The 22949-nt window shown below is 27.6% G+C and overlaps 1 protein-coding gene across 2 annotated transcripts in view; it reads right to left on the minus strand.

The window, feature by feature from the left end:
• Nucleotides 1-1220: 1220 nt before the first annotated feature.
• LOC101237139 (C-1-tetrahydrofolate synthase, cytoplasmic) overlaps nt 1221-22949 on the minus strand; it is a 48235-nt gene continuing 26506 nt past the window's right edge. For both annotated transcript variants that reach the window (XM_065800222.1, XM_065800221.1), the window contains exons 17-24: nt 22843-22884; nt 14933-15033; nt 6003-6097; nt 4776-4858; nt 4463-4570; nt 2171-2252; nt 1558-1628; nt 1221-1353 (exon numbers count right to left, since the gene is read on the minus strand). In XM_065800222.1, the coding sequence (XP_065656294.1) occupies nt 1264-1353; nt 1558-1628; nt 2171-2252; nt 4463-4570; nt 4776-4858; nt 6003-6097; nt 14933-15033; nt 22843-22884 (672 nt within the window). In that variant the 3' untranslated portion in view covers nt 1221-1263. The remainder of the gene's footprint in view (nt 1354-1557; nt 1629-2170; nt 2253-4462; nt 4571-4775; nt 4859-6002; nt 6098-14932; nt 15034-22842; nt 22885-22949) is intronic.

Raw genomic sequence — 22949 nt, forward strand, 5'->3', positions numbered from 1 at the left:
TGGTAGATTTCTGAATCCCATAGCAGTAAGAACGGCACGTAAGTCTGTTGAAGAACAAACCACATTAAATGAAAGCCCGTCAGACGCCGTTAAACGAGCAAGTGTAGCACGAAGTGTTTTATCTTCTCTTTCATTAATTGAAAAGTATTCTGTTAGTGGTTTAGATTTCTTTTTTGGTGGTTTATCTGGTGTGCATTCTCCGGTAATATTAGGTTGGGTTGGAATTTCGACCTTTTGCACCGATAACATGTGTGTATGAAGTCCTTTTGTTGAGCCACCACCAGTTTTTAAAATCTTGCAGTTTGGCAATTTACACATCGATGTTTGGCCTCTTTCAATTAGTTAATTTGTATTATATAACGAATTATTATAAAATAAATATAAACCGTAATATATGATACAAAGTGTGGGTATCGCAAGCAACCACATTGTAACAATATTTTTTATAACTTACAAATCTATTATTTAAATGAGCTCGTATTCAATTTTTAAATAGTGTATATGTTAACCAACATGACACAGTGCGAAGATTTTCACTTTTGTTTTTCACTAAATTAATCCTTTTCGATATCGTATTTTATTGAACAACTGAAAATACAATACTTTTTACAATTTTATACAAAATAAAAATTATTTTATTTGAGACGCAAAAACTGTTGTTATTTTTATACATTTTTTTATTACGCTTTGTTTTTTTCGATCTTATAGGGAATCCCCGGATTGATGTAAGACAATCCCGGGATTTCGAGATTATAAAAAAGGCCGGGATCCCGGGATTGCAATCGCTAACCGTGCCCACTAGGAATGTAATTAAAAAAAGTGGTTCGAAGTGGATCGAAGCCAGTTTTTTTATAACTTTTTTGAAAATGAAATGTCATTTTTGAACAAAAATTTTTTCATTTAAAAAACAAAACAAAACTGATTTGGTTAAAAACTTTCTACTAAATACTTAAAAAAAAACAATATTAAAAATTATTTTATAAAAACTTCTTTTCATATAAATTTGCCTTTAGTAAAAACCTTGGTATGTAAGTTGCGCGTGAGAGAGCGAGCGAGAGAGAGATTATATATAGTATTGAATAAATGCAAACTGCAGTCCTTCAGTCCTTAAAAATTTAATTTTTTGGTTCGCAAAAAAGTTTTACCGGTTCGAAGTTCGCATTCAATATACCGACTATTGTATTAAAATACAATATTATATAGGTATTGTAAAAATATTATTAATTACTTTAGGATTTATTCTTATACAGAGATCCTCACATCCTACATTAATCCTAAAACTTCCTCTGTTTCAGTATCAATATCAATATCATAAAAACAAGGCCTTGTGGGTAACCCAGGCATCGTACTCATCTAAAAACAAAGTAAAATTTATTAAACTAATAGACAACTTGTAAATAATGTAAACTAATAAGTTGTACATAAAAAGTACACAAAAAATGCATTCTGTACATAAAAAAAGTAAAAAAAAAGTGTACATTGTACATAAAAAAGTACACAAAAAGTGTACATTGTATATAAAAAGTACACAAAAACAAATCTAAAAGTAAAATATACCGTTCCAACCAAAGGGTAAATAAATCCTGCTCCAACACTTGCACGAACATCACTGATAGGTATAATAAAACCTAGAAAATTAAAAATTTTGTGTTTGAAAAGGAAAAATTTTCCGTTGTTTGAAATTGGTGTTTCATAAGGTAAACGTTGTTACACGAGACATTAAATTGAGAGATACAGATATTTAGAAAACAAAAAAATTAATGAAATAAATAAAAATTATTAAGTTATTAATTATTAAATTATATATAAAATTATATTATTATTATTATTAGTCATAATGAACTTTTTAATACTATCAACATAACAGAAACAGATCTATATTTATACTATTTTCTGAACTAGTTCTTGCTTTTAGCAGGCTCATTTTGAAATAGAACTTTTTTGCTTAGTAATTTCTATTACTCGATTCTTTTTATCTTATCAATCAATTTTCTAACAAATTAACTTAAACAGGTTATTAAACAATGAAAATAATTTAAGATTTATCTGATAAAGTAGAAAATATTAAAAAAATAAAATAGGATGTAAAAAATAAAAATAATGAAAATTATATATATAATGAAAGATAATAAATTTTGGAATAGTGAAAGAATTTACAAAAACAAAATACCTGTTGGTGCCCCCTTCAGTTCTGGGTTTGATGAAAGAGATAAGTGTGTTTTTGCCATACATATGGGAAAATCTTGAAATCCCTGATAAAAAAACAAACAATAAGTAAATTATGTATACAGAAAAAAAATAAGACAAAATGATATAAATAATAAAATATCAGTTAGGCAGAACTGTTTAAATAATTTTTCCCAAATCTAGAAAGCACTTTTAAAAAATCCTTCAGATTAACTTAATTTTTTCAATGTTAAATAAGTAATACACAGTAACTAAAAAAATATTTTAATAATAATATTAAAAAAATCTCCAATCTGGTTTAGGCTATGGGTTTAGGTTATTTCCATATCAATTTGAGCAGCTTAAATTGCGCTGAGTCGATGTTACAAGAAACTTTTAAAAATAAAACATAGAGAAAAATAACATCTTTACTGAGCACTTGTGTCAAATTGGGAAGTGAGAAATATGTTTCTTTGTCTACAAATAATCTCATTTCTTTTAATTAATTAGTTGGTATTTTTATAACTTAAGACTTCATATTTTCAGAGTTCGAATAATAAGAAAAATAAAGTTCCAGAAGTGTTCTCATTACTCTGGTAAAACATTAAACTTAAAAAACTACGCAAACATTTAAAAATAAATAAATAAACAAGATATAACAAATATGCAAATCTTATCTTATTTATATGTGTGTTGACTTTATTCAATGTTTTGGCTTTTTATTTCTTGATTTGAATATATTCTTGATTATCTTATGACGCTGACCACAATAGGTCAGCGAATTTATTATTAAATCAAAATATATTAGAAAAATAGTTTATATGCTGCCTTTTTAAATCAAATTAAACTTAAATATTCTTGATTTAAATATTTTGGACAAGTATCAAAAAGAACTGAAACTAGAAGGGCTCAAAAAAAAAAACAAATTTTTAATGATGTTTATGGGGAAGAGGAAAAGTTGCCTCTATACAGAAGTAACTTTTGTTTAAAAATTCACCACCCTAGTATAATGTTTTCTGTTCTGGCAAATTTCAAAAATTTTGCAAAATTGCCCTATTTTTATTTTTTGAAAAATTTTAAATATCACAGCACTTTGACATCCCATAACACAAATAACACAAAAATTTGACGTCCCATAGACAATATGCTCTGTTCTGGCAAGGAACCTGAAATAGCCCCAAAATCAACAAAAACACTGTCTGTTCATTATTTAATTAAAATTTATTAAACATAAACATAAGTTGTCATATGCTTGCATACTTTAATAAGAATTAAGATTTAAATATTTAAAATTAGGAGTACCGAATTGTGGGTTATGTTAGGTATTTAAGAATTGAACTGCTTCATGTACCTGACTTTAGGCATGGTCTTCCTTGATTTCAGAGTAAAATAAATCCGCTATGTTTGTTATGATCCACCATTTATATTAGTCACATAAACTAATATAAATGGTGGAGTTACTAACTAGATAAATAGGTCCATTAAGTCGTTCGTTTTGAAGTTTATTTTTGGAATATATATATTTTGAAGTATATTTTTTAAAATTTCTAGTCCCAGCATGTTCAACCATCTCAATTGATTCTCATGCTTTTATGACTCTTCAAATGTCAAGGGCTCTGATATGTGTTCTCTTATCAGTCAGCATTGCAAGCAGAATGTGTTCTGGAGATTAAAAGTAAGCATTCTGAGACATTAATGAGTTGATGACAATTAACTTGATTCAAGTATCTAAATGACTGAATGAAATGGTAAAGATGCAGCTCTCGACCCTAAATTAAACAATGGGTTTTGATGCGGAAACATGATGGCTTAATACCCTGTTGGCTGTTGTCAACCAGTGGGACTTGTTTAGGGAATCTGGATTATGCTTAGCAGGACTGGGAGCAAACATGCCCAAGCTAATGGCAACAGCAATATCCCTCAGATGCCTCTGTTTCTTACCCAAATTTGATATATCAAGATAATGGTAAGGTGCAGATATTAAATTCATTGAAATGTAGTTGACAAACTGCTTATTGCATTGCTCTTTTGATCTTCAGTTCAAGACAACACAGTACCCCATTTTGAACTCCATTATTTAAAACCATTCCATAACACCCTAGAACAAGAACATGGTTCTATCTCTAGCAATTATTTTTTATCAATCGCTATAGATGTATATCTTTCCTGAACAGAAGACCAAGGCTGGTGTAATTTTAAACAGAATCCAAGGCTGGTGTAATTTTAAACAGATATTACTTATGTATAGAGGCAACTTTCGCTTTATCCGAAAAAGATTATAAAAAATTTTCCATACTTGTTTTGTATATGTTAACAACTTTTTCTTGGCTTTTTCTGACAGTTCAATGCCATCGGCACCATATATTTTACATGCAATCACTTTTATTTTCTCCTCAAGAGGAAGCTAGATATAAATTTAAGAAACATTAACATTAAAAAAATTCCACGATAAAAAAATATTACTTTATAATAAAAGTACTTATATACTTATTGAATATACTCATTAATTATTTTAAATTAATATTATTTATTAATTATTAAGTATTTATTACTTATTACTTATTGAATCATAAAAAATAAAATATAAAACTCTTTAAAAAAAAATTTACTTTTAAATCATACAGATATTTAAAATTTGTTTCTTGGTTAGATACATGAATAACTGCCTTGGCAAGTTCTTCTGCTCCTTTACCTAAAGCGAAAAACATAAACCAATATTAAATTAAAAAAAAAACTGTTTTCTTGATTGTAATAATAAAACAACTAAAATATGTAACTATAACTAAATAACTTATAAAAACTGGTTAATAATAAAGAACAAAACTAATTATTATTTAGTAATTATAAATTGTTCTTTATTATTATTTATTATTTAGTTTTAAATTGTTCTTATACTCAACTAAACATATTAGGAATTAGTTTGCACTAGTCCTGCAATTGCTTTCTTAAAAAGCTCTGTGATTTCTACAATGCAAGTCAGGATATTTAAGTTACCAAATTAGGAACCATTTTTTTCCATTAGTACCAAATTATCAACAACTCACAAAGCAAGTTTGTTTCTGCATGTTACTCAAAGGAACCCATCAAGCATATCATTTGCTGATGATATTAATTTATTTTCATGATCATGGCATGTTTTTACATGTTTATAGCCATTATTCAACAAAATAAAATAAAATCAGAGAACTCTTTTGTAGTATTAAACTTATTTATTATAATTTTGATGCATTCATCTCCCTTGCAGGAACCATGTCAAGAAGGCTACTCTTTTTTTATTTATTTTTTGTTGTTTTAACTTTTTTTTAACTCTTGAATTCCAAAGCACAAGTTTTACACACAAGGCTGCTGCGCAGAAAAACAAGGCTGCTGCGCAGAAAAACAAGGCTGCTGCGCAGAAAAACAAGGATGGACATAAGTAACCACTACAAGGGGCATAGTAAGCTCAATTATAAGTTAATTTAAAAAATCTTAAAAAATTACAAAAATCAAAGCCACAGTATAAGTAACCCTAATATAAAATGCATTAAAGGTTATAAGTTAACAACTTTTTAAAAGTTAATTTTTGAAAGTACCATAACCCTTAATGTATTTGTTGTAAAGGTATCTTCAGTAACTAAAAAAATGTAAGGGCATTTCCAGTTATTAAAAAGGTGTAAAGAAATCTCCAGTAACTAAAAAGATGTAAAAGAATCTCAAATAACTAAAAAGGGGTAAAGGAATCTCCAGTAACTCAAAAAGTTTAAAGGCATCTCTAGTAACAAAAAATTAAATTAGGATTATGGAAACATTTTTAAAAATAAGAATATAATCAATAACAGTAAAATAGAAATACTTGCCTCCATCAGCCCAGTGACTACAAACAACAGCATCTGATGCACCAGCATGTTTAGAAAGCTGTATAATAACATTTAATTCCTTGTCTGTGTCAGACCTACACAGAAAAGGTTTTTTCAATATTTTTTTATTTATTTAATTTAAACAACAGAAAGTTTACAATAAATTACATAAACAAGTGTTATGAATGTTTTTACACCAACAAAAAATTATTTACTAAAATAGCTACAACCGAATTTTATCAATTTTACCAACTATTTTATCAAAACTTTGTTATCAAAAAAAAACAAAAAACATTATAGAGTATTGTAAATAAGTTTAAAAACCATTGTGGAGGTATTTAGTTCAAACAAACAATTGTTATGTGATTTATGCTTAGACTGGTATAAATCTGTTATATATTAGAATTAAACTTAATGCTGCTACTACTGTTATTCATTCGTGTGTGTTTGACACATAGCAACCATTACACCCGAGTTAATAACAAAAAAGAGTTGAGTTTACTTTTACTTGAAAATTGCATTGTGGCAATTAACATAAATATGTTAATAATGTGCTTATGCTATAAGTCATAATAGAGATACTTATGTTATTAATGTGCTTAAGTTATTAATCAAGTCTGCGTGTTTAACACACAATAAGAAAGTTAATAAGTATAAAATAAGTATAGAAATGGTTGGTGATGAAAAGACTTACCAAGATCCTTATTTAAAGGGTCCAAACAGCTAGTTTGTATTTAATACAATCGAACAAATACGCCTCTTATGAATAATCTGACCAGATTATGTCTAATTAAAAATGCACTTTATCTTCAACGGTTTTAAAAGACAGGAGTTTTGGAGATACAGACATATTTTTTGAATATGCTTAGATTTACATGTAAAGAAAAATTATTGATAAAGATAAAAGGGTGCGGAGCATTAATTTTGGAATAATTTATATGTGAAAAGTTTAAAAAGGAACCAATAGATTAGTTAAGGAATAAATTATAGCATGTGAAAAGTTGAAAAAGAAACCAATAGAAAAGTTATGGAATATTTTAGAGTATGTGAAAAGTTGAAAAAAAAGCCAATAGAAAAGCTATGGAATATTTTAGAGTAAGTGAAAAGTTAAAGAAAAAACCAACAAAAACGTTATAAAAATTTTGAAATCAGTTTCAAATGATTTAACTACAACAAAAAATAATGATATTGGTGAAAGTAGTCAGTCAAATATTAATGCTAATGTAAATATTTTTTAGTTCAAGATACAGATACTCTAAAAAAAAATAATTCTACTGACCATGACATTTTTAATTATGAAAAAAATAATAATCTTATAGTATATTAATTCAGCACTTCATAGTGCCTTCTCATGCATATTTTATTAAACAGCAACAAATCATCATTAAAGAAACCAAATAAATTTTGGATTTAAAACTGATACCTCATGATTGTGAGCTGAGTTTTTTTATCTTCCATTTAAAGAGAATCATTTTTATTATGATGTAACTTGTATTGAGTTTACAAGATATTACTATAATTATTATTTTCAAGAGCTTTTTAATTGAAAAGGAAACTGCATACACATAAGCACAGAAATAAAATTAAAAAATAAATGTAAAAAACAGAATGTTTTTACAATATTTTACATAAAAAATAAATACTTTTACAATATTTACATTTTTATGGTCACATTAATGCTATTTTGGGTAAAGCACCTCTGCAGAGGTAAAATCATTGCTATTAACTAGAGTTGCAAAAAAACGTGTTTTTTTTCTCTTGCATTTTTTTGGGTCAAAAAAACGTATTTTTTTTGGGTTTTTTTACTTTTTAAACAAGTTTTTTATTTTTCTTGGTAAATAATTTGGAAGAGTTTTTGTTTTATTCTGTCTATTTGTAGTATATGATCATTATAATCACAAATACAATGTATAAGCACCAATTTAAAGTTAATGTTTTAATAAAAAATTTAAAGAGCAATTTAATAAGTATATTTATTAGGCGGTTTAGTATTAAGTTAGTTATAAATCTAGGTATATTGTATGAGAATGTTTATTTGTCATGCTTTACTTATTAAATATTGTTGTACATCCTAAATATTACACTCATTATATACAGAAACTAAACTTGTCCATGACAAAATAACCATTTTTCATAATTTAAATATACTAATAAACAATATCATGTTTATTTAATATCAGACTTCAAATCTTTAAAGAAATAGACAACCCTAATATTTATCATGTAATAATTTAGTCTTACGTTGTTTGTTACATATTTTGAATTATGTTGCCAGTATGCCCTTATAAAAAAAGCCTTAACTTTATTTAATTTACATATTCTTATATTTTTGAATAGTAATGTTTTATTAGTTTTAATTCGTTATTAATTTAGTGCTAAGTAGTGTAGCACTGTGTAGTGTAGTGTATACTCAATTAAAAAAAAGAATAAATATTTAAGCAAAAAAGTCAATAATTTAGTAATTTTAACATGTATTTAAACTATAAAATATATTCTAAATGGATGTGCTTTCTGAGTCCGAGTCTTCCCGCCCTAGACTACCTTCCTCTAATGGTTCATAAACAAAGTCACTGTCACTTTCTATATTAACTGCTTCAGACTCTGACCAAGGCATTGAAGTGCTAGGAACTTTATTTACACTTGCGTTATTAATTTGAGGAGTAGTTATGATTGTTTCATAACTAGTGTTTTCAACATTTTCAAGTTTTAAATTTTGTGAAATGAAAACTAGTTTTCCAGCCCTTTCAGTCGTTAAGCGATTTCTTTTTGCACTATGAATGTTAGAATAAGTGTTAAAACTTCTCTCACATGCTGCACTTGCCCTTTCAGTCGTTAAGCGATTTCTTTTTGCACTATGAATGTTAGAATAAGTGTTAAAACTTCTCTCACATGCTGCACTTGAAGCTGGTAGTTGAAGAATTCTAGATACAACTTTTTATAGTTCAGTAAAGGAACACAATCCTTTCCACCAATTTATGGGTTGAGTTATTCCAGCTGCAGTCCAAATAAAAGGTTTTAAAAATATACCACCCTTTGATTGGTAATTAGCCAAGTCAAACATCATAATTTCTTTGTTTACTTCAGGCATACTTGCAGCAATTTTGTGTATCGCCTCACATGCATCAATCTAAAAAAAGATTTTTCTTTCAATAATTTTACAATTACTTTATTAATTTAAATAGTATTTTCAAATTTGGAAATAGTATTTAATATAATTCTAAATTTTTCAAAAATTTTACTTTTAGTGCCCAAGGCTAAAATGTATTTGGTTTTAAGAATCATATATTAATTATGTGTAGTAAATACCTTTTGTTCTCCAGTCAAGACTCTGCCTTGAAATTTAGGATCTAGTATATTGGCAACCAAGTGAATTTCTGTTAAACAAAAATCTTTTCTTTTCTTGATAATTTTTTTGGCTTCTTCTTCTTCCTTTTTTGAGAATAGGCTAAATGTTAAGTTTTTAAAAATGTGGTCTTCCAAGAAGTGAAAAGTTTCCACAACAGTTCAGCATCTCTAGAAGAGTCTTGCTGTTTTTGACTATGACCTAATTTATTTGCATATAGACTTTTTATTTCTTCAGGACATTTTCGACGTTTTTCAATATGCTTAGTCATTCGTTCCTTTTTTAGACATAATGTCAAAGCAAAAGGAACATTTAACTCTTTCCATTTTGCTAATTTGTTTCATAGGTATAAATATATTGGCAACTATGGTTTTATTTCTCCCCCCTGTATGGCCTGCTTTACTCATTTTTATAATTAAAATTTACTATGTTATGCAAAATATCTAAAATTTAAATATAATTAAATAGAGAACATAATTGATTATTAAAAAGAGCTTTTAAAACTGCTTATAACTTTTTATTTGCAACTCAAAACTTTATGAGTACAGTAAATTAATAATAATAATAATAATAATATAAATATATCAAATATTAAATAAAATTAAGTAAATGTAGTTAAGTATAATAAATTTAGATAAAAAGTTTTTATTGTGTCAATATATAACAATAAAGTCAATAAAAATTAAATAGAAGAAGATAAAATTAACAAATAATTTTTTATACAGGACTGCTATAACCGTGTTGACCTAAACATTAACAATAAAACAATTACCTTTAAACATACCAAAAGAAAAAGAATTTTAGTCAAATTCAACCTTAGTTTTCCTATATAAATCTGAAATTAAAATGTGTTTAATAATATTGCCATTAAAGTTAAATTTAGTAGCTTAAATGATGAATTTTTAAATATTTCCCAAAAAAACCAAAAAAACGGACCCCTGCGTTTTTTTTCCAAAAAAACTACCAAAAAACCCAAAAAAAACAAGAACCAAAAAAACGCGTCACATCTCTACTAATACCTCTGCAATAGTGCTTTAACATTTACATTTCTCCACAAATTCTGGACAGTTATCTTATGTTTGTTTCCTGTAAAAGCTATTTTAACCTCTAAAGCTGTATGTTCCTTGAGTAACCATGGTTGTAACAAATGAGATCAATTTTATGGCAGTCAAATAATATGATTATCCATGGGTGCTTTTCTTATACCATAAGTTAAATGAAATTATAAATGTATTTAATAAATTTATATGATGAAACAAACCTAGATGATAAATGTATTTATTTTTACACATCTTAAATATTAACTCATTTTGATGAACAACAAAAGCTATTCAATTTAAATAAATTAATGAAAAAAGGAAAAAAAAGCCACAAAAAAAAGTTAAACTTAATTAAAAAACAGAAACTCAAGTATAACACCAGTTTTCAAACAGATAGCCTTGCATCGATCCTCTTTTTTTTGCCTCAAAAGCACATCCAAATTATTTTCAATCCATTTAATATACAGATAGCCTTCTTTCTCAAAAAAAAAAACAAATGGTAGAAGATATCTTTAATCTGTGAACACACAGAACAGCAGAAAAGCTATATAATTTACTTGAAAAAGCATCACCAAGATTATTAGTGAGACTGGGAAATAGTGTTTTATTTACCAAAGTTGTTTGTGAGACTGGAAAACAGTGTTTCATTTACCAAGTTTATTAGTGAGACTGGGAAACAGTGTTTCGTTTAAAAAGGTTGTTTATGCGACTGGGTAGCAACATTTTATTCATCAAGATTATATATATTACTTGATATAATGCTTTGATTTTTTATTATCTAATACAGTGCTCGAAGTGGAGCAGGATGTGGCCAGATAACATCCTGCCACCTTGTTGTAAAGAATAAACCATCCTGCCACCTTTTTATAAATCTCTCTATATAACAATGATTAGGCAGGATGGTATTTTTAATTTACAGAATAACATCGAGTTACTTTTTTTTTCTCGCTTCAAGCACTGATCTCATAGAATATTTATTAAAAAAATTTATCAACGTCTTCTAGTGTTTAACTTTGTGCTCTCAACAGTAAGTATTTTAGTTTTACCTAATATTAATCTATATAAAAGTTCTTAAAAGAAATCATCTGGTTTTTCTCAGGAATTTCATTTTAAAAAAGTATTTTTAAAATCTTCATTAACATGCAAAATTTGGTTACCTTGGTTACAAATACCAAAAAAATCTAGAAAGAAGATTTTTGACAACACTGAATCATAGTTACAACCATTGCTTTATTGTTATCACTCAACACACTTATTTGACCTTCACATTTATCTGCATCAAAGTTTTATTTTTCAAAATTCTTTATCTCAATGTATCCTTTAGTTAAAAATATTATTTTGAGAAAATTAAAATAAAACAAAAAATTTGTAAATTTTGCTTGTACATTTTCAAACACTTTGTTACCATATCTTAGCAGGTTTTCATTTTTAAAATTTTTCAAGGTCAAAAAGCTAATAAAAGCTCTGATAAGTTCTTAGTTTATATAATGAGGGTTGATTACAAGTTGTAATTTATGTTGCATTTTAATGAATTTTTCCTTCAGCCATCAAGTTTTTGTTTGTTAAGTATTTTCAATTACATTTTTTATTTTTAATGAATACTTTTCTTACCTTAAAATACTTACCTTTTAAGAACTCTCTAATATTAACATGTGAAATGTGGTGCACAGAACATGTGCTGATCTCCAACAGGCATGCTGATGTATACCTTGTTGATCTCACACATTTTACAACTTGTTTCAACAGAATACTTTTTCACTGCTGTCTGTATAAATAGCTCACACACCTTGCAAAAATGCATTGGCTGATGCAAACAACATGATGTCATTCAAATTAAATAAATCCTCTTCATATATGATTCACCATTAACATGACCTGAAATGTTGGTTCTAGTTACAAATCCTTTTATACTTAAATGACTAACTTTAGACAATTCAAGAAAGTTCTGGAAATTTTTTGAAATTTCTAAAGACTTTTTGAAAGCTCTAGAATATTCTGGAAAATTCTCAGACTTTTTAGACAATTTAGCAGTTAAGTAAAATTCCAGAAAAATGCTCAATATTCAAAACAAAACAAGAACTTTTTTAAACGCATAAAAATTTTGAAAGAGTGCTGTCGCAGTCATAGAAGAAAGATATTTGAAAACAGCGAATTTTTTTGTTTTTGTTTTTAGCAACAAGGATTTTTTTTAGCAAAATGGTTTAAGAAAACATACCAATTCATGGAAAAAGCAAGAATAAAAATTCATAACAGTGTTATTTATATTACAAGGTTATTCATTCTTATATACGCGTCAATTCATTTTTATACGCATCTCTATTCATTTTTATGTATGTTTATTCATTCTTATATGCGTATTTATTCATTCTTATATGCGTGTTTATTCATTCTTATATGCGAGTCAAGTATCCAGAAAATATCTAATATAATTTTATAGAAACAATAAATAGGCTTTTATGTTTTTATATAGATATAATTCCAGCGCTGGATTTATATTGCTATGCATATGGTTGTAAAATGAAATTAAATTAAACTCTGTAGTAGCCATAATATTTTTAAGTTTCCTCATTACCCCATCCAGCGGAATTTACAATTATCCATAACAAGCACTGGCACTTCCACATCTGCATTCCTAATCGCTGGTGCCAACATTGTAGTAATAAAAGTACAGAATGAATGCATTCCAGCCTCCAGTTTTTATTTCATAAGCCAGCACTCCCATTGTTGAAACAGCACAAATCAAATTAACATTCTTGACGCAAATTGCAGACAACTGTAAAATTGCTGGCGCACCTCTTAGCAAATAACTATATGTGCTGTTAGTGTGCACATTAAATCCAGTTTCATCAAAATAAGATTTACATTTGAAACTCCGTTAACTTCGCTTACAAATGCATAGCGTGCATCAATAACTTGTGTTGAGTTTTGTTCTTCTGGCACATGCACAATACGCTTCCTTGATAAATCGGAGCATTTGAGTTTACATGAAATAGTAGGCTGAGAAAGGTTGAAGCCTGCTGCAGAAAGATTTTCTTTTATTGCTTTTTGCGTAAAAGATTATTTTCTTGTACACATAATTCAATGAGCGTTTATATATCTTTCACCCCGTTTTTCATCAGAAAACGACTTGAATGCAGTCATATCTTCAAATTCGTCTTTGTTTAACTTTAACAAACAAGATTTTGAACTGTGCGCTTAACAACAAGATTTTGAACTGTGCGCTTAGATAAATTAAGTAAAGTGGAAATGCTTGTTGTAGATTCATTTCTTTCAACTGAATGCTAAAGCATTTTTATGTGCTCTTTTGTGACATTTTTCCTTGTTTTTCGATTTGCACTGCTATTCTTTCTTCCATCCATAGAGTAAATGTTTGTGTATTAATAATAATTATAAATAATTAAATTCAAATCTAGATAAATAATAGTTTATTCAATCAATAAATTTAATAATAAAATTAAACAAAGAACTAATACTAAGAAAAAGAAATTAGTTTGTATCTTGAATAAACCATCATTGAATCTAAAAAGTCTTTGTCTTAAGTATTTTTAACCTTGTTTACCAGGAAATAAGAACCATTTGTTTTGAAAAAACTGTGCTTTTTTAAAACGCATATAAGAATGAATAAATACACAAATAAGAATGAATAAGCATGCATGTAAAAATGAATAGACACACATATAAAAATGAATAACTCTGTAACATGATAAAATTTTACTTTGGTACATATAACCACTGTTTAGTTTATTTCAAATTACAAAATAAGATTTAAAAAAAAATTAATAAATCCTTTAACACTATGTCTGCTCATATGTTAATTAAATAAAAAAGTGAAGATGTCTAATTTGTAATAATATACTTAAAATTGAATATTAATTTAGCCAAAAAAATGTAGCACTTGCATAATATGCATTTTAGCAGAAATATTTTTTTTTTTGTATATATAGTAGATTTTTTTATATTATAATCTATTCATCCCACATTTTTAGTTCTCTAAATAATTATCAATGACAATAATTAATCAAATTTGGAAGTTCATGCTTATAAAGCAACCACTCATAACACCACACAACTACCACTTTTGACAAATAATTTGTCAATAATAACAAGAAATAATTCCCATAATAATAATGTCTTATTTCATCAAAAAATTATATATATCTCTCATAATAATAGTACTTCATCAAAAATGTTAAGAAATATTTAATGATAAATAGCAATAGAGCATAATAGTAATAATGCCACATAATAATACAGCATAAATGCCAAATATTTCGATTAAATATTATTAACAGTTTGTTAACAGTGTTTTATTAACAACGTAATACAGAATAAATACCAAATATTTTAACTAAATTTTATTAACAGTACTGGTTAAAAAATAAATTGTCAATTTTTAATACAGACAAGCAAACAGAAAAAAAAGTAAGACAAATATAAACAATGTAAAATAATTTTAATCACTTTTTGTTTTTATAAAACATTTAAAAATAATAATAATTAGATTTTACTAATTAAGTATTAGTAAAAAAAAAAAACTTGAAACTTACTGAAATTTATTCAGTGCAACAATAACAGGAACACCAAAAAATAATGCGTTTTCAATTTGCTTTTTTAAGTTACAAAACCCTTTTGTGACAAGTTCAACATTCTAAAGAATATACATATATGTGTGTGTGTGTGTGTTTGTGTGTGTGTGTTTATATATATATATATACACATATATTTATATATATATATATATATATATATTAATATATATATATATATATATATATATATATGTATATATATATATATATATATATATATATATATATATATATATATATATATATATATATACATATATATATATATATGGCTATTTCCACGATGGAAGAGATAAATTTCGTGTTTAAAAATATCTTTTTTCAAAAGGTTTTATTTCTTTAATTATAGTTTAAACACCTTAAAATTATTGTTAAAATAAATTTTGAGTAGAAAATGTTTGAACCGAGTAGATAAATTGGATGAATGTTAGCAACTGTTTGTTCTTTTTATTATTAGTTCGAAAAAGTGAGTAAAATTTGAGGGTGAGTTATTGCAATATTTTAAACAAAACATATCCATATTTTTGTTTAGAAAGAATCTTTGAGATTACATATATGTCTTGAGTAAAAAAACTTTTACTCTTTAAAAATAATTCAAGTGTTTTTTTGTCACATACACATCTGCAAAAATGACGTTGCGTCACTGAACTAAAAGCTAAAAAAGTTTAATTATCGCAATGAAATTATGCTTTATGGCGAGGTGTTTTTAGAAATTATATATTTTAATGTAAACTTTTAATCATTACTAAAAAAAAAATTGGTCAAAAAGAATTGTATTAACATATAGTTATAGTTTAAAAGCTGTTGCGTACTGAACCCATCGACGGGATAATTAGCGTTTTAAAAAAAAGCGCGGTAAGTCAAAATATCATCCAAAAGTTCAGATTTCGTTGTGGGTTTTCAAATTTTTTAAACTCGAATATATTTTTGCATTTTAGTATTGTGAAGGGCTATTAGTAAATATTAGTAAACTTTTGGATTTATGTTAACATTTTCTTATAAAGTTGTAAATTTTTAAGAAATGGAATCAAAATTAGAAGTAAAAAAAAACGTTATGCAGAATACCAAGCTAATTATGTTTCTCGGAATGCTGATAAAAAGAAAGAAATGTCCAGAGTTAGATCTAAGAGATATCGAGGAAAATTCAAAGCTGATCCTAATAAAAAAGCAGCATATGCTGCTAAAGCAAAATTAAGAGTTTTAAAAAGTCGCGCTTTAAAAAGAAAACTTTTAAATCAATATTAAAGACCAAGCTCATCTTTTAAAAACGTTCAACAAAAATGGAAAAGCATTGAAAAAAGTTTTAAAAGCACTACCAACTTCAAAGGAGAAACAATCTGAAATTCTTTCTATTCTTTCAAATAGCTCTGCTTGTAAAGATAATTGGGGTCTACCTCCAGCATGTTCAAAGCTGTATGGTCTTTCTGAAAGCAATGTTTTAGCAGTTGTAAACTTTTATAATGAAGATGAAGTTTCCCAAATATCACCAAACAAAAAAGACACTCGAATTCAATTATCTGACGGAAAAGCAAACAGATACGTCATTTATATTATACGCTAAAAGAAGCTTTCGAGTTATTCAAGGAAAAGCATCTGCACATAAAAATTGGACTCAGCAAATTTTGCGGTCTTCGTCCACGCAATGTAAAATCAGTTACAAAATTTCCGCATAATGTTTGTGTTTGTAGTTTGCATGAAAATATGCGATTTGCCTTAAATGCATTAACAAAATCAATTCAAGCCCCTTCAATCAAAGTTGGATCTGAAATGATAAATAACTTTGTTTGTGAACCGTACACATACAATTGCGCCTATGACAAATGAGTTGCATGCAAAGGTATGAAACAGTTCGATAAACACTTGCAAACTGTTAATACATTTGGTTTCAAAGTATCCTGGGACGAGTGGAGAAAGCCTGAAACTAAAACATATGCAAACATTGAAAAAATTTCAAAAAAGTCTACTGTAACAGAACTCATCCAACACATATCAGCAATGCGTGATAAGTTCGTTAAACACACATTTGTAAAGAAAAACCAATCAACAATTTTTAATAGACTGAAGGAGGTTTCGATGAGTGTTAATTCTGAAATTGCGGTAATCCAAGTTGACTGGGCTGAAAACGCTAGGTGTATCTATCAAAATGAGCCACAAGCGGCTCATTTTGGTCAAAATCAAGTTTCTATCATGACCCTAGCAGTCTGGAACATTGAGTTAAAAACATTTGCCATAGTTTCAGATTCAACTGATCATACTAAGTCCTCCGTTATACCGTACATTGACAAAACCCTTCACTTTATTCCTGATCAAGTCAAAGAAGTACACATGTTCAGCAATAATGCCACTTCTCAGTTCAAAAACAAAAGCTGCAATGGTTGTGTTTGAAAAACGTTTTCATAAAAAATTCTTCTGGCATTTCTTTGCAGCGATGCACGGGAAAGGAGTGGTTGACGGAATAAGAGCTACTGTTAAGTGAATCACAGCCCTGAGAGTTAAAACTAGTCAATACGAAATCAGGTCAGCAGCAGATTTTGCGTTAGCATTACAAGATTTGTCAGAAAACGATACAAGACAACAAAAAAATGAACTTGGATTCAGTTCAATTTTAAGTTATTCAAGAAAAATTAAAGGTATATCAAAATCACATTATTTTTATGTTCAGAATGATAACATTGTTCCGATGCTATTTTCATCTGAGTATAATTAAAATTTATTACAAAATAACAAAATTTTTTTAAATGATTTCAATTTCGTCTTTTTGTTTCGTCACTGAACGTTGTGTCACTGAACTGATAGTTTTTTTCTGTAAAATAAAATGATATGAAAAATTTATTGTTTGTGGCTTTTTTTTATGACTACCTTATTGCCAATTGAATAAATTACAACAAAAAAATCTAATAAGTCAAACAAGAATTAAAATTTCAGCGAAAACTCCATTTGAAAGTATGCTGATAAAAAAACACTTTTTTCCGCGTTGCGTCACTGAACTCATGTTTTAATTTTTGCTATGTAGCAGTGTTATGTTAATACAATTGTGTTTAGTTTATATTATAAAATTTTAAATCAAGATTGATTTAGAGTAATAAAAAATTATTTTTGAGTTATAGAAAAATTTCTATTAAAAAAAATCGCTCCGCATGATACGTCACTGAACTATGGAATTGGCCATATATATATTTATATATATATATATATATATATATATATATATATATATATATATATATATATATATATATATATATATATATATATATATATATACATATATATATATATATATATATATATATATAATCTAAACAACTGCCTGGGGGCACGAACCAAAAAGGGACACTTAACTTTTTACTTTCATTGAAAAATTTTATCAGAAACTTTTTTATTTTATTTTTTATTGCATAACCATAAATAATTTTGAATTTATTTAAATTTTTTAAAACTATTCCTAGGATTAGTTTAAAATAAACAACTAAGATTTTAAGCAACAATAGATATGAGTGACGCAAAAAACATTTGTGCAAAAACATCAGGTTTACATAAAATAAAGTACTGATTTCTATTATGACTTTTACGGTGTATTTTTGCTTTTTTTAAAAATAAAATTGACAAAAAACTTAAAATAAACAAAATTAGTTTTTACTGTAAATATGTCTTGTTTTAACTTCTATTACAAATTATAGGGCGACGATTATTCATATGACTTAGAGCTCAGTAACCACAAATTTATGTATTGTATGCACTGTATATATTTATATATATATATATATATATATATATATATATATATATATATATATATATATATATATATATATATATATATATATATATATATATATATATATATATATTAGGGTGGCCCTTATTTTCAAACTTTCAAATTGTTTAGCTCCCAAACCCATTTTTTGTTCCATGAAAATAATGATCCATACAAAATTTTAGCGTGATTGGACAACTGTAAGTTGACCCTCATCATCCATGAAGTTTCGAAATTTTTGCCCCAAGAGTTATTTTTGAGGTGAAAAGTTTAAAAACTGTTTTCAAAACTGTTTGTGCTGCTCATGTAAAGTGACTTTTAGATTGTCTTCTTTTTAGACAGTAAAATGGCATCAAGTTTGTCTGGGAGTTCGTCAGAGAAGTTAAGAAAAGATTTTCATGTCTGTCTTGTAGGCTACATTTCAAATCAAATTGTCGGAGTCAAATTGCCTCTGAACCGGCAAGTTTTACGCGTTTTCTTCTACAATGTAAGGATTGTAAAGCTTACAACAAAGGAAAGTGCAATACTGGTAATTCAAGAAGTTTCCATTTTTTGGCAAAAAGCACGAATTCCTACTAAAAGAACTGACCACTGTGTTGAGAAGTTACTGAAACTGTATGATGAATGGAAAAGCTTACAAAAAAATTTGACAAGAGGTGCAGGCAAAAACAAAGAAAAAGAGATATCTTTGTAGATAATATGGATGATCTGTTTGACATTGCTCATTCAGAAGCTTTGGAACAGATGAAAAATGAAGAGGATACGAACTTCTTAATCCTTCAGTGCCATAAAGGACGACCAGGGTCTATGCTTGGTGTGGATCACAAACTAAAACACAAGGAAGAAAGGGCACTGAAGCGCATTGCAATGGAAACTGCCAGGAGAAAAAGGACATATGAAGAAATGGAACAACATTTTGGTACTCATGAGCTTTCTACATCAAAAACTGATTATTCAGTATCAAGCAGTGAAGACATTGATAGTGGTGACGACAGTGAAAGTTCACCTGCCGTTCAGCAAATATCAACAGCAGGAGCAGCAGCAAAAGTTCCAACAACACGAAGTACATTGCCATTTTTCATTCCCCGTCTTGCAGAAGGTTTTGATATGTGCAAAATTACTGACAGAAATGGGGTTTAGATATTAATGGCTGCTGCAGAAGCTTTCGGATGTGATACTGAAAACCTGGTGATAAATTGCACTTCTTTTCAACACCTTAGAAAAAAAATTAGAGAAGCAAGACACTCAGAAATTCAGCAAAACTTTAACCTAACTGATTGCCAAGAATTAGTGCTACACTGGGATGGAAAGCTGCTCCCAGCACTTGCTGGTGTTAAAAAAGGTAGATAGACTGGCAATAATAGTAACTTTTCAAGGCAAGGAGCAAACTTTTCAAGGCTGCAGCAAAGAAATTTTCCAGCCACCTCTGGTACTTAGTTCCCGAAACTGTTGCTCTTGCCTTATTTGATGACGATGTTCCACCAGCAGTTAAGGCAAATATGGCTCAAGTTTTGCTCGACAAAGATGAAGAAGCAGAGGAAGAAAAAAATCAAGTCAAGAGATACATTCCAAGAAAGACTTTTCTTCCTTTCCAAACATTGAGCTTCCATCTCTGTTTACTCCTGGTACAAAAACATTCTTTAACAGATTTTCTCTCAGCACCGATTTTCTGAACAAAGACCCTTCAGTATGGAAGGATGATCCTGGTTACAAAAGTGGAATTGAAAAACTTAAGAAAATAGTGGTTGTTAATGATGTTGCGGAAAGAGGAGTCAAACTCATTCAGGATTATAATAGCATTCTCACCAAAGACGAAACTGAGAAACAATTTGTTTTACAGATCGTTGCTGGAGACTGTAAAAAGTACCCAACTGCTACTAAATCTTGTCTTATAAAACAGTAATGTTCAAACTCAGCCCTACTCAGAGCCTAATACTAACTCTAAAACCTGACTGTGCATGCTATTGAATATTCAGTTACCTAATGCCAATACAACCGTCACTGTGTCTATTGTGCTCAACTAGAAAAGCTTAAACAAAAACTTAATTAAAAAGTCTTTAATACAGTAATAAAATTTTTAGGCAACTTTAGAACAACTGTAATTTTAACTTGGCAAATTCATGCAAAAATGTTTAAAAAGTGACACTTTGTCACCAGTGTTTTTTATGAACAGTAGTTTGTCCTATGCATTTAGCAAAAAAATGAAATTTTAAATTAATTATGCAATCTCTGAAACTAAAAGGTCAGCAGTTAGGTTACTATTGCCTAATACCAACACTAATGCTGAGTGTTGAGGTCGAGCAGTCGAAAAAAATTTTTTTTTTGTTACTTGTTATTTACATTTTTTTTATACTAGAGCCCTTATCTAAATTTAAGGTTCTAGAACCCAGGGGTTAAAAAGGGATTTCTCTTTTTATCACAATATCTCTTAATCAGGGTTTTGAAACCCAATTATAACCAATGGTTCCAGAACCCTTTTTTTATCCAAAGTGGTTTAAATAAATAATGCTTATATCAAAGCACCTTACTTTACTAACATTTTCAAGCAACTAAGAAAAGTTTAATATACAAAAAAATAGTAAATGGTAACAAGTGACAATACTTTGTTTGTGACAAACTGATTTAATATAATACTAATCAATACATTTTTCAACGTAAACAAAAATTGGGGATTATGTAAAAGAAAAGTTAATAAGAATATAGGCTACATTTCTGTTGTTGAAATGTTATATTTATTATTTTATTTTTAGTCATTTTGAAATAATCTGAAACATAATCATATATTTACAATTAAGCAACTTTGTAATACATACAGAATAATTGCATTACATTTTTAATTCTAGTGTTTTTTCATTTTATTTTTTTGTTTATTTCCATAGTTCTTTGTGTAAATTTTATTTATTCTTATTAACATAATTAAGAAAGCATGATTTTAATTAAGTCTATTTCTGAGAGGACTTGCTTGGAATCTTAAAGAACTGAATGAACTTTAAACTAATACTTGAGTTGACAGTACACCTAATGTAACTTTCATAACAAAATGGATGCTATTTCATAACAAAGTGGATGAATCAACTTTTGGCTCTCCCACCATGATAACACATCCATATTTAATTCAATAGACTGATCATTTTTTATAATCTCCTGATTAAGCATAAGCATTCAACTTGTTTTTTGATATTTTGTGTTATTGGATTATTTTTAGTTTGTTTGTTAATAAATTTGTCTTTTTCCTTTTCCAACTCCTCGGCCAATTTTAGTTCTCTGTGGCCTAAAGTTTACTTTTGTATCATATTGCGCCAATATTGCCTTTTGATTCAATTTCTAAAATCTGTGGATTATTATTTAGACATTATTTTCAAAACATTATTTGGAAGCATCTGTGGAACAAAACATATTACAATACATAAAAAAACACTTATTTTTATAAAGACAAAGAGAATAATTATAAAAAACATTCCACAAAAAATCCAAACCTACTTTTTATTATTTAATGGTTTTAAAAGAGGAATCAGAACTCCTAGGTTTCTGGAAGCCTGAAAAATGGGGTTCTAACTGCAAGATTGTAAATCCTGCCAGATTATAAATCCTAAATTATAAACTGCAAGATTATAAATCCTAACAAATCAGGGTTCTAAGAAAAGGCTTCCAGAACCCTTGTGTTCAAAAAGGGTTCAAAACCCCTTCAAGTTATAGAACATCTAAAACTTGGGGTTCTGAGGGCTTTGAGATTTGGAACACTTTCAGGGAAACATTTGGTTGTATGCTTAGTTTTTATATGAATTTACAGCATATCCCAAAAATAAATTCAAATTCATAATTTTTAATAAATTATAATATTAAAATATTCATAAAATAACTTAAATGGTGACATTAAATTTATCTAAAAAACATTTCTATTTGATAATAGCTTTAAGACTAAGCATATCTTGGGTGGCTCACATAACATAAAATATAATTTACAAACACTTTATAAATAACATAATTAATATTGATATTGCAGATAACAATTTTTTTTTTTATCTATCTAATATAATAGATTATATTATAATGAATTAAATTAAATATATATAATTTTGATATTTTTTATTTTTGTTATATATATATAAACCTCTGTGTTGTATTCTTCGGCTAACGGGGTTCCTGCCACTACCTGGAAAAATTTTAAGTAAATAAGTTGCACTAAAATTTTTTTTTAATATTTGGAATTAATATAGA

This window comes from Hydra vulgaris, chromosome 06 (genome assembly GCF_038396675.1).
Source record: "Hydra vulgaris chromosome 06, alternate assembly HydraT2T_AEP".
NCBI classification, from domain to species: domain Eukaryota; kingdom Metazoa; phylum Cnidaria; class Hydrozoa; order Anthoathecata; family Hydridae; genus Hydra; species Hydra vulgaris.